The 13,348-nt window shown below is 40.4% G+C and overlaps 1 protein-coding gene across 12 annotated transcripts in view; it reads right to left on the bottom strand.

Moving 5' to 3' along the window:
• Window positions 1-2,178: 2,178 nt before the first annotated feature.
• Window positions 2,179-13,348, bottom strand: part of TACC1 (transforming acidic coiled-coil containing protein 1) — a 129,185-nt gene continuing 118,015 nt past the window's right edge. For all 12 annotated transcript variants that reach the window (XM_030817153.1, XM_012508498.2, XM_030817154.1 and 9 more), the window contains 4 exons: window positions 13,025-13,185; window positions 12,083-12,189; window positions 8,372-8,492; window positions 2,179-7,233 (listed from right to left, as the gene is read on the bottom strand). In XM_030817153.1, coding sequence (XP_030673013.1) covers window positions 7,165-7,233; window positions 8,372-8,492; window positions 12,083-12,189; window positions 13,025-13,185 — 458 coding nt within the window. In that variant the 3' untranslated portion in view covers window positions 2,179-7,164. The remainder of the gene's footprint in view (window positions 7,234-8,371; window positions 8,493-12,082; window positions 12,190-13,024; window positions 13,186-13,348) is intronic.

Below are 13,348 nucleotides of genomic sequence, written 5' to 3'. Positions count from 1 at the left end.
AGAAAGAAAAAAAGTATGTATCTGGAAAAGTACGGACTACATAAAGACAAATTAGAGTGTCAGTCTTACAGTGAAATAGAAGGCACATTCATCATTGCACATCCAAGAGACGCTGTCTGGACTCCTTAATATTTTAGTAAAATATTGTGATCATGCCTGAATGCACCCAATTAGCTAATTGTGCTGTCATTTTTGATGTCTAAAACAAAAATGTCTTCTTGGTCTATATAATGTCTCACGGTTGAATGTTTTGTGATTAGGAGTTTGCACATCTTAACTTGGCACATTTTGTTAATACTCAGAAATGCAGAAAATAGGGCTGGGCACGGTGGCTCACACCTGTAATCTCAGCAATTTGGGAGGCTGAGGCGGGTGGATCATCTGAAGTTAGGAGTTCGAAACCAGCCTGGCCAACATGGTGAAACCTCATCTCTACTAAAATACAAAAATTAGCATGGCGTAGTGGCATGCACCTGTAATCCTAGCTACTTGGGAGGCTGTGGCAGGAGAATCACTTGAACCTGGGAGGTGAAGGTTGTAGTGAGCTGAAATCATGCCACTGCACTTCATCCTGGGCAGCAGAGCGAGATTCTGTCTCCAAAAAAAAGGCAGAAAATACAGGCCTGTTCAGGTTGGATTTATCTCATAGATCATAAGCACCACTATCTCTCCACTCTCAGGCAATAACTCACTTAGATAATAACCAACCAACAACCCACAACTATATTTTTTCTTTCAAGAAATGTAACCTAGGGATGGCTTTCTTCTCGGGAAGAATCATTTTCATTACCCTATTATTTATATTTAAATGCTGTTTCAATAAAACGTAAAAACAATTTCTTTGGCTAACTGTCCCTCAAACTTTTCATGTTTCACTTTAAACTCTGCAAATAAATGAGTGAATGAATGAATGAATAAGTGTTGAGAAAAAGGTATTTGGTTTTCATTGGTCCTTAAGTGCCTACAAACTTGGAAAATGATAGAAATACTACCTAAACCTAGGACTTGGATTTCACGAGCTTGAAAAGAACTAAGTGGCAATTAATTTTTTTTCCCTCATTTTGAGCGAGGGCAACAATGCTTACTGACATACAAGCCATGTGATCTTCGCTTCATTGCTTCTCCCACTGGGCCTGTTTCCATTGTAAAAGGACTTCAGTTGGCTAGATCAGAGTTTTTCCTGCTTTGACCATCAGCCAAAGCAAGAAAGTCATTTTTTGTCATGACCAAGTTCACATATATTCATTTATATCTGTAATAAATTCCATGAAGAAATACTTACGCTTAATTGCTATTCACTAAAATGGCCCCATGATCCCCTATTTGTAAGAGTATGAAAAACATTGGTGGTCTTAAGTTATCTAAGAATACAATTCTGTAAGAGAGTAGCAAGGTTAATTTCCATCTTATTCTTCCCAATAATTCTTAGAAACGTATTTCTACTGTGTTTCACATTCTGCAAATGGCAATCTCCATCAGAGACTTTTAGAAGATTCTCTCCTGGTGATTCAGGAGCGCAGGGGTGAGAAATACACCTTTTGGCATATTTGCAGACAGAGGCTGCACTGTTTTAAGATGTGGCAAACAGCAAGAAAAGTGATAGTTCTCTGATTTTCCTAAGTGGATCTCCAGCTAGTTGTAAAATGAAGCCTTAACTATCCTATTAATTTGTCTTTTCCTGTAATACAACCCACAAAATTTCCTGCCCCATCTCCTATCCCTTTAAAGCGGAGAGTTGGCTTAGCCAGTATTTAAAAAGTTATTCCTGGTACTGCATTAAACCTAGAAGAAACAAAACACAGCAACTCTTTGCTCTGCACTATTTACATGGTTCTGCCTTACCCCAGGTCCTTCGAGTCAGAAAGCTTGGGGTGACTTGAAAAATGCCAGGGCAGACAACCAGTCTCTAAGCAAAACCAAGAAGCACCCAGCTAAAAACTTTGTTTGCACAGATGCAAAGGCACGACATCTACATGGCAGTATCTGAATTCCAAAGTTTGTTTTGTTTTTAGTTACACACCCAACCACATGCACAAAATGAGTGTAGAGAAAATGTGATCTTTCCTATTTTTAGGTTGAAATATGGGGCTCATAAAAGCAGGGCTGCCATAAATTTTCACATTCAGGGATGCAATTTATAACCAGGAAAAGTACCAACACCACACACACCCCCAAATCTAACAGTGGTAAACAGTTTTTATTCAGGCAATGAAACATGGAAAAAATATATTAGTAATCATTATAATAATTTGTGAGTATAACTTTTACAAATAGTTACTTGACATATAAAAAGGGAAATTACTGTGCATATAAAATTTATGTAGATGAATATTCCACACAACACAATCCTGATAGCAGTAGTCAACGCAGCACTCATCCCTCCAGATGAGGGGCTCCTCACACACTTCATGGCACCCGTGGGGACACAGTGGAAGCAGATGTGCAATGAACATTTACTTGGCACATTAGTATAGTGGATATCTATTGGCAAACACACACTTGCTAACAGCAATACTGAAAAGTTTACTGCTACCTCTGAGATTGAAAAGAAATGCCTGGATCCTATCCCGATGGCTGAGAGGGACCGAGGCTGAGGCTCTGGTGTGGTCACCTACACGCTGCCCTGTATCTGGACTGGGGATGGTTTGAGTTCAAATTTGTATATGTCCATCTGAAAATTCTTTATAAATACAGAATTAGCAGTTAATGATGTGACCAGGAAATTACTGTTTTGAGTATATTTCAGATACCACTAAAAGGCAGAGGGGGAGAAAGTGGCATCTTGACAGTTCTAAATTAAAGGATCGATACAGGGAAGGTTCAGGCCACATCTCAGCTCTGAGCCTGGCCTCCTCCATACAAGTTAAAGCATTACACAGACCACCGCAGGCCAGCATTGCACGCAACATCTCCATATTAGAACTATAACCAGAATATATATTTATATAATAGCTGTAACCATATTATAGTTAATAAAGTCATTCCTTAGGAATCTTGTTTGTCCAAATCTAACTGCATGCTAAGAGGCACAGAAATGGGATTGCATTTGGACAAAAAACTACGAAAAGTGCAATCTTTAGTCTCCAGGATGCAAGCTCTGGCACTAGGGGATGGGTCTTCCCTGGAGAATGCTGCCGCTGATACTCTCTTCCAGAGATCCTTTGAGAGGAGAGTCTGTTCTATCAGTTTCTTTACTGTTACTCTATGGAGACTCAAGGATTTAGTGGTAAATTGCTTTTTAAAAATAACTGGAATCTGGAGGCCAGTCAAACCTTTTTGGACAGATATCTCCTCAAAATACTTCTTTATTAAAATATTTGAAGAAGATGACTTCTTAGACCTTTGGCTTGACATTCTGGGATTCCCAGACTATATTGTTCTTTCATAAGCAAATAATCTGTTATCTTTTAGGTTCTTCAGAATATATACATCTTTACTTTAAAATCCCTCGCTTGAATCATGTAATCTTTCAAAACCTAGTTTCTATCTTCCCAACAACAGGATAAAGTCAGAAATGCAAGTCAGAGAGCAAGCTCACAATCACGACTGCAAAGAGACAACAGTCAGAGACAGTTCATGAGATGGCTACCAATTGTAATGAAAAACCAAAAGGAAGTTAAAAGGGGGCTTCAGAACTTTTACTCCACTAAAAAAGAATGTACTGAATCACTTCCAACTCAGTATACACAGACTTAACCAATGCTTGCTCTTAAAAAACCCTTTTGAGCCTGAGTAACCACTGAGCCACCCTTTGTTACCTTCATGGAAAATGAGTGCTTCACTCCAGCTGCTTTTACCCAGCCCAGGAACATTTGGGGGCAGTTTACTCTCCCTGTTTATAATTAGAGCGAATTCAGGGCTGTCTAATAAATATCTAAGTATTTGTGTGAGAGTTGTACAAAGTATGGGTAGGTTGAAAGGGTAACTGGCTGGAAAGAAAATTCAACTTGAGCTATCCTCCAAAACGAAACATAAATCTTCCCTCAGATTCCATACCATTCTGGAAGGCTGCCAAATCCTAGGTTTTTCACCGTCATGTGCTTCTGCACTTCCTAATTTGGGCTGAGTCTGAAGAAGCTAGAAACCACGTGAGAAAACTGGGCTTCCCGGTATTTCCAGAGCAGTTTTACAGAACAAAAGGTTTGGGTAGGTCACTGGCTGGAAGGAGACTCTCCAAGCTTGACTGTGACTATCTGGGCAGCCATGGGGGGAATTGTTCTGTTGGCCTCACGTTGCATTCCCCAATTAAAATACTGCTGGATAAAGGCTGTCTTGGCAAAGTCAAAAGCTAAAGAAATTGCTGTGGATCCAGAATCTCAACAGGATCACCTAATATTCCCAAACCACCATCTAGGCCAGCAGCTGCCTTCTACTTTCCTTTTTCATGCCTGGTTTTTTTTGTTTTTATGTTTTTTGAGACAAGATCTTGCTGTCACCCAGGATGGGGTGCAGTGGCATGATCATGGCTTACTGCAGCCTTGACCTCCCAGGCTCAAGCAATCCTCCCACCTCAGCCTCCCAAGTAGCTGGGACCACAGGCACGTGCCACCATGCCCAGCTAATTTTTATATTTTTGGTAGAGACAAGGTTTCGCCATGTTGCCTAGGTAGGTTTCAAACTCCTGGACTCAGGTGATCCTCCTGCCTCAGCCTTCCACAGTGTTGGGATTACAGGAATAAGCCACTGTGCCTGGCCCTTTTTCTCTTCTGTAACAGAGTTTATTATTGCCTAGCTAGCATATTATTTGGCCCTCACACGTGTTGAGGCAAACTCTATACTATATTCTTACTCTCCAGAGTTCCAAAACCCTTTATTTTTAAAGAAAAATAAACAAACATACTTCACTCTGCCCAGTATATTCTCTTGATTTGTACAAGCTACGATTTTAATTCTCTTTGGAGAGGAGGCATCTGTTAAGTTAGAATGGGGGATATTTCCTCATAATGGTCATGGCTGAGAGTATCACTTAACGAAGGTCCTTTGGTGCTCCCTATGCATCAGCTTCATTCACTGGGGTCAGGTTCTTAAGGGGTCTCTTCCACCAGTGTGCTAGGGAAGGGCTGCCGTCACCTCTGTTTAACACATAGCTACTTTCTTAAACACAATAAGCTTAAAAAGATGACAATGGATTTATAGTGGAGGCCACTATAAGCCTCTCATACTTAAAACAGATCAATATAAAACAAGTAAACATGAAAACACCAAAACACAGCAGCAAAAAGATTTAGCAATCAATGTTCCTTTCTGCAAAATGCAAAATTAACTTATTTAGCAGTAGAGGACTAAAAAGGAAATCAGTTATACCAAGGGAAGACACGTGCCCTTGGTACTATGACCACTAGGACAGCATTCATATTACACCACAATGACTGCTTTCAAAGCCCAAATGATTGTCAAGCCACTTCTCAAACGACAGATAATTTCTGTCGTTCTTTTTTATACAAAATGTTAAGACAATAGGCTTGAAAATACAGCCTAAGCACCAATTATGATAAATGCATATTGGTAAAATGTGACTTCTGGCTTTAAAAGACATTATTGACCTCCCTGGGGCTAAAGATTGCACCCATGTGAGTAATACACTGCTAAAGAAAAATTCATTTTTTAAGATCTATAGAGGTTCTCCACTAGGCACAATTCATTGCTGAAGTTGGATCATGCAACAGTTTTACAAGAGAAGTAGGAAAACATACATATACTGAATATAGTGCATATCACCATGAAGACTGCCAGGGTGTAAGATTAAGACAGGAGAGTGCTTTAAAGCACTTGCATGGATTTGGGTTTGCCTATTCAAATGAAAGGGAATTCATTGAGATTTACATGGAAAAATTCCATATTGGGGTTAATGGCCCACCACTCTGAACTGAGTCCAGTAAGAGCTTGAAGAATCTGGCTTTGTTAGTACAGACCTTCTCCTTGCACTCCTCTTCTCAGATTCAAGCTGTCTTTGTTTAAAAATATGCAAAATACACCGATTTTTGGAGTGGTTCACATGACTTACTGCTCATTTTGTTAAAAATTCTGTCTTAAGTTAGAAGGTATTTTTTGCTTTCTTTTCAACATCTGAAGAACAATGCATCACGCTTGGGAAAAAAAACATTTCTTTACCTTATAATTGGTAATGTGCTACAATTACCTTTTAAGATCTGAGCCTTTTAGAAGTAGATTTTCTTCACATATTTAAAATAGATCGAAACTCTATCTCAAAAAAAAAAAAAAGATAATGAAGACTAAATGTTGATTCTGCATTAACAAATGCAGGCAGAGGAGAGTAAATGACTCTAGGGCAGATTTGCCAAACCCTAGCTTGGAGGGAGTCCCATATTGCCATTCATGCAGAAAGCAGACACTACCATCAGTCTGAGGACTAACCCTAAAGGGACCACACCCATTAAAGCTGAGGAGTATCCAAATACCAGGGCAGCAAAACGTCATGGCAAATAGTCTTCTCCAGATATGAAAACCCAAGACTGTGGTCTTCACATCTTTAATCCCCCAGATTCTTAAGTTGGTGTTCTGAGTCAGGACTCTATTTCAAAATAGGGTCTCACATCCAAGGAAATATGTCCTTCTGTAGAGAAGATCTTACTTGACTATGCTTCAGGGAAAAGAGCAGCAGCATCTATAAATATACATGTATGTGTGTGAGAGTGTGTCTAATTTAAAAGGGGACCCAGAGCCCCTTCTTGATTATAAACTGGAAGTAACAATAGGCCAAACTGTCTCCTTAAATAAAACCACTGATACTAAAAAATTAAAAGATTAAATAGATCACAAAAAAATCAGACAGGTGGTGAAGACCCCAAAGAGGAGTTACAAATTTAACACATTTGGGAAAGTAAAGATGACTTTAAAACAAACTAAAGATAAAGAAATCACAAACCCAAACTCAGCAGCCTAAGAGAACCTTCATACGGGGAACTGGGAGGCTCTAGCACTGTCAGGTCACACTCCTTTCTAGACTATGCAACCCTCTAGGGTTTCTTCCAGGGCTGTTGCATTGGCAGCAAAGCGGGACAGGCAGCAGTAGGCATGTGCTTTTTTTAAGTTTTTTTTTTTTTTTCTCTGCAAAAGGGCAATTATTCCTGGATAAGGCAAGATAATTGTGGTCACAAGAGAAGCAGCCAAATGCAGATCTGTTGAGCTAACAGGGGGAGTGTCTCAGTCAGTCTTTCCCAGCTTTGCAATCAGCTCATCACAGATTTTTGTCAGTTCTTCAATTTCTTGGTTCTGAAAGACAAATGACATAATTATGCAGGCCACTTTGTATTCTGAAATAAAGGCAAATAGAGTTAACTAGTCCCAAGTTTGGATCTACCCTACCCTAGACATCCTAATTCAGTGATTTTTAACTTTTCTACATCAGAGATGCTTTAAAGAAAAAAAGGCTACACATCTCAAAAAACGTACTCATAAAATCATGCTTAAATTGAGTAAAGGGTGAAGACAGTCACCAGCCCTCTGAAACTTGTCCATGAATCTCTTAGTTCCCCAATTTTCTTGTTACCAGAGGAATTATCTGGGGTACTTGTCAAAAACATAAGTATCTGCGTCTCACTCAATCCATTAGCATATCTAGGGATGCTGGAGTCCGAATCTCCCAGGGAGCACCGTTCTAGGGGCCATCAGACCCTGTGATAAAAACTCCTGCTCTTGATGAATGGATGGCACAGGTATGAGTACGTAATTGGAAATGCAGTAAGGAAAATACACCAGAAACATATAAAAACGGAAAGCTAAAAATTGCTTAGTGAGAAACAGGGATTGTTGCTAGTCCTGGTTTTCATTTATCTATAGCAGTTTCTCAAAGCAGCCCTGCTGATGTTTTAGGATGGGTAAGTGTGTTGTCAGGGGCTGTCCTGTGCACTGTAGGATGTTTAACAGCATCCCTGGCCTCCTGCATGAGATACCAGTAGCATCTCCCAGTGGTGACAACCAAACAAATATATCTCCAGACATTACCTAACACCTAACACCCCCTGGAGGGCAAAACTGCCCCCAACTGCAAACCACTGATCTAAAGCAACGAAGGGGGAAGATGGCTTCATATTAATATATTGCATAAAAAACAAAGAAAGAAAGAAAGGCAGTCTCATGACCCCAACTAGGAAGGTGTTCTGAACTTCAGTTAAAATGCAACTTCCTCTCTGCACCCTGCCTGTGGATGGATGATTTCCGCATGATGTGCTTGAAAATTTAATGGTTTGACTTATTTGTTTCCACTTGGATCAGTTCAGAAAGGAGCTGGACTGAAGTGTCTCAGTAGAAGGCCAAGGCCTCTTTCACCCAGATCTGTCATAAGCGAGTCACTGCTGAGGAGGAAAACCAAACATCTCTGTGGCCACCCAGATCAGGTCCCTTTCTGTACCTTCTGCTGCAGGGCCCTTTCCAGGGACTCCACCTTCATCTGCTCTTTCCGGAGTCCAGCATGGAGAGCTGCACTCTCAGCCTTTGCTTTTGTTCGAACCTGAGCAATCTCTTCATTGGCTCTGTTTATGGTGTTTGGGTGGAATAAAGAGACAAAAAGCACATGATTAGCCACTAGTCAAAGCCAGTCAGGATACTAACCACTGACATCTGTGAGGCACAGGCCTCAAAGAATTGACTGCATAAGAGAAAAAAAAAACAAAAATTGGTGACCTAAATAATTCCATTTTAATTTATAAAAATTCAATTTACAGACAACTTCAAAATTTGTATCTCACTAGCAAATGGTTTCTATAACAGTCTTAGATTTTTTTTAGCCCAGTACAAAAGTGGACTGGATAATTTTGGAGACGATCACAGCTAGAGTTGGGATACTAACCACTGACATCTGTGAGACAGGGGCCTACAGGGAATGAGTTTATTAATGAGATGTGAAAGGCATTCTTAAAAACCATAAATGTCAGCTGATGAACAGCCAGTAAACTGATGAAAGGATGCTAAAGCCTCATTAGTAATCAGAGGCATGTAAATTAAAATGATAAGCTTTGAAAATTGATTGAATTGGCAAAAATTAACAAGGACAGTCCTGTGTGGGCCGAGATACAAGGAGAGGCTCATGTGCCAATGGGCAGTTGAAAACCGGCCCTGCCTTGTGGCGGGCAATGTGGTAGTCACCAGGGCAATTTAAAGTGTACACGCCCTCCAACGCAGCAATCCCACTTTCAGTTATGTATTCACAGAAATACTCCCACCTGGCATAATGGTGAGTGCACAGGACGTTCGCTGTAGTGTTACCTTCAATGGAAAAAAGTTTGTAACTATCTAAGTGCCCATCAATAAAGAAATGCTATAGTTCCACAACCTAATAAAAAGAATGAGATTCAGCTATATGTTCTGACATGAAAAAATGGCCAGGATATGCTATGAAGGGAAAAAGGAAATTTGTCTAATGAGATTCCAATATTGTAAACATTTTTTACAGTTCAAAATTATAGTATTTATAAAGACACAAAGAAAAGACTAGAGGGATATACAATAAACCTATGTATAATATATAGAGGGATCTGTATAACCTATGGAGAAGCATACATAAGAAATCTAATACAGTATTATGGGAGTGGGAAGGGGACAGGGGAGCTTCTGTTTCTACAAATATAAATTTAGGCAACAAAATGTACAAGCATGTATTACCTTTTAGTTAAAAAGTCAAGTTGGGAGGCCAGGCTCAGTGGTTCACGCCTGTAATCCCAGCACTTTGGGAGACCGAGGCAGGCGGATCGCTTGAGGTCAGAAGTTCGAGACCAGCCTGCCCAACATGGCGAAACCCCGTCTCTACTAAAAATACAAAAATTAGCTGGGCATGGTGGCGGGTGCCTGTAATCCCAGCTCCTTGGAAGGCTGAAGCAGGAGAATCACTTGAACCCAGGAGGCAGAGGTTGCAGTGAGCTGACATTGTGCCACTGCACTCCAGCATGGGTGACAGAGTGAGACCGTCTCAAAAAAAAAAAAAAAAAAAAAAAAAAAATCAAGTTGGATAACACTCCCCAGGATAAACTCCAAATGTATTAGATTTAAGGATTAAAAAAACTAAGCCATAAAGTGTAAGTAAAACATGGGAGAATATTTTCTATCCAGCATGGGGAAGCTCTTTGTTACTATGACAAGGAATCCAGAAGCTGTAAAAGAAGTGACGAATACATTTCAGCACATAAGTTTCTGAATATCAAAAAACACTACAGGCGGAGGCAAAAGACAAATGATAAACTTGAAAAATTATTCAAAATTCTTATCACAAAGGGCTGGTGTCCCTAATATATAAAATCTACAAACTGACAATAGGAAAATGGTCAAAGAATAGAGTAATTCATAGTAAAGCAAATATATTAACAAATGAATGCTGAAATATATTCAATTTCATTCATAAGATAAATGCAAATCAAAATTACATTGATTAAAATAAATGCTCTGGGGCTGGGCGTGGTGGCTCATGCCTGTAATCCCAGCACTTTGGGAAGCTGAGGTGGGCGGATCACCTGAGGTCAGGAGTTCCAGACTAGCCTGGCCAACATGGTGAAACCCTGTCTCTACTAAAAATACAAAAAATTAGCCAGGTGTGGTGGCGTGCGCCTGTAGTCCAAGCTACTTGGGAGGCTGAGGCAGGAGAATCACTTGAACCCGGTAGACGGAAGTTGCAGTGAGCCGAGATTGCACCACTCCACTCCAGCCTGGGTGACAGAGACAAACTCCGTCTCAAAAAAAAATAATAAAATAAACAAACAAATAAATGCTCTGTTGCTTGCCAAAAACAAATACCTATGAACCATTTTCACCTATTAGATTTGCATAAAATAAAAACGTTGATCTATTGGCACAGCTGTAGGAAAAAAAGAGATGCTTTCATATATTATCTAGGGCTATCAAATGATAAAAGTCTAATGGGGCCAATCTGACAACACTTATAATTATAAATTCATATATACTTTGGTCTAGCAATTCCTTTTCTAACATACAGATCATAAAGTTAACTCACAGGCATGCAAAATGATCACCTACCAGGTCACTGACTACAGCACTGTCTGTGGCAGCAAGACATTTGAATTAACTTTTAATGTCTAACAGGAGGGGACTGTTAAATAAATGATACATTCCCACAATGGAATACCATGCGGCTATTAGAAAAAAAAGAGGAAGCTCTTCTGTTTTTTTTTTTTTTTTTTTTCCGAGACGGAGTCTCGCTCTGTCGCCCAGGCTGGAGTGCAGTGGCGCATTCTCGGCTCACTGCAAGCTCCGCCTCCCGGGTTCAAGCCATTCTCCTGCCTCAGCCTCTCCGAGTAGCTGGGACTACAGGCGCCCGCCACCACGCCCGGCTAATTTTTTGTATTTTTAGTAGAGACAGGGTTTCACCGTGGTCTCAATCTCCTGACCTCGTGATCCGCCCGCCTCGGCCTCCCAAAGTGCTGGGATTACAAGCGTGAGCCACCGTGCCCGGCCAAGAGGAAGCTCTTCTTGCACTGACATGGAAAGATTCTCAAAATTATATTGCTAAGCAAAACAGCGAAGTATGCTATAATCATATAAAAAAAGGAGAAAGGCCGGGCGCGGTGGCTCACGCTTGTAATCCCAGCACTTCGGGAGGCCGAGGCGGGCGGATCATGAGGTCAGGAGATCGAGACCACAGTGAAACCCTGTCTCTACTAAAAATACAAAAAATTAGCCGGGCGTGGTGGCGGGCGCCTGTAGTCCCAGCTACTCGGAGAGGCTGAGGCAGGAGAATGGCGTGAATCCGGGAGGCAGAGCTTGCAGTGAGCCGAGATTGCGCCACTGCACTCCAGCCTGGGGGACAGAGAGAGACTCCGTCTCAAAAAAAAAAAAAAAAAAAAAGGAGAAAAAAATTGTAATAGGAAGAAAAAACAGAAACCAACAGGTGATTACCTGGCATAGAGAAAGATGGGAACCCAGAGGAAGGAGGCAGGAGCAGATATACCTTTTTTTTACTTTTTAAAGTTTTAACAATGGGAAAAGGGCTTAAAAAGTGAAATAAACACACACATACAAATATAACCTGGAGTTGCAAAACAGTGATTTTTTTTTTCCTCTGTCAATCTTCCCACAACATCATGAAGAGTGAAATTCAAAATTTATAAGCTCTTACTTGTCCAGTTTTTCTTCTGCATGGATTTTCAGGGCCTGGTATCGCTGCTCCTCTTGTTTAACTCTGGCTAAGTAATCCTGAGCACATTTCTTCAAGGCTTCTTCATTCTGTTCCAAAGCAAAAATTGAAAATAAACAGGTCATTTTGTTTCTTCTAATCTACCACGTATCAGAGTTTTCATTTTTTAAAGAATGGAAAAATCTAATTAATTCAGATACCTTTTATTCATCTCTGCAGTAATTTGAAATAGCCACATGTAATTCTCACTGAGGAAATTCTACATAATATCTTCATGTGTTAATTTTCAATATCATACAGCAAGGGTCAGTTATACCAATATGCCTACTTTAGGAAGGCAGTTATTCAAAACTGAATGGCAATTTGACTTCCATATTTGATAAACTGGCCAGTTTCATTTTTATTTTAATATGAAAATAAAGACATTTCATTGCTATAATTGTGTCTGGTTGATATGGTAAAGCTAAATCAACAGGCCCATTTACATCTAAATTTGAAATATTACACTAATGTCTTCTAGAATATGCAGCTTGAATTTTTCAGTGACATGGAATTCCTTCTAATCCCTTTTACTAAAACTGAAAAGGGGAATTACCAGAAAGAACATTTCTAGAATTCACCTGAGGTCTGAGGGTTCAATTAATAGTTCCTGCAGTCTACGCCACAGCCTGGGGCTTATTGGCTTGACACAGGAGAGGAATGGCCAAGACATGGCACCCAGTGGGCCAGATGCCTGAACAACCAAAGAAGGAAAAATGTGGAAAAAAATCCAGCTTCACTGGAATAGAGGATACAAGACCAGTAGGCCCCGAGCTCCTACTTAAAAGGATACCCACAACCTCTAGCATATGTATTTGATGACCAGTTACCAAGGAAATACACCACTGGAAATACACCAGGAGATACAGGGAAAAAACACTCTACCTTCTTGAACCCTTCCAGAACACCTTTCAGGTTCTCATATCTCCTGAAGAGATCAGAAAGGGACCTTTCCACAGAGTTAAGGTCAGCCAGGGCCTGTTCCTTCTCCATGGTCAGTTGCTGGAAGCTCTTCTGAGAGGTCATACTTGTCCTTTGTTCATCTTCTGGGAATCACAAGTCAAAAGGAACGACATATTTATTCAACAAATAGAGATTCCCTAGAAGCCAAGCAGTGTTCTCATGGTAGGGACACAGCCGGGATGTGACCAAGTTCCCGCTCTCACGGCTTATACTCTAGCTGGGGGAGATGTGTGGTAACAAGTGATG

This window comes from Nomascus leucogenys, chromosome 8, assembly GCF_006542625.1.
Source record: "Nomascus leucogenys isolate Asia chromosome 8, Asia_NLE_v1, whole genome shotgun sequence".
Lineage (NCBI taxonomy): Eukaryota > Metazoa > Chordata > Mammalia > Primates > Hylobatidae > Nomascus > Nomascus leucogenys.
The sequence above is the reverse complement of the archived record's forward strand: the minus strand, read 5'-3'. Positions and strand labels throughout refer to the sequence as shown.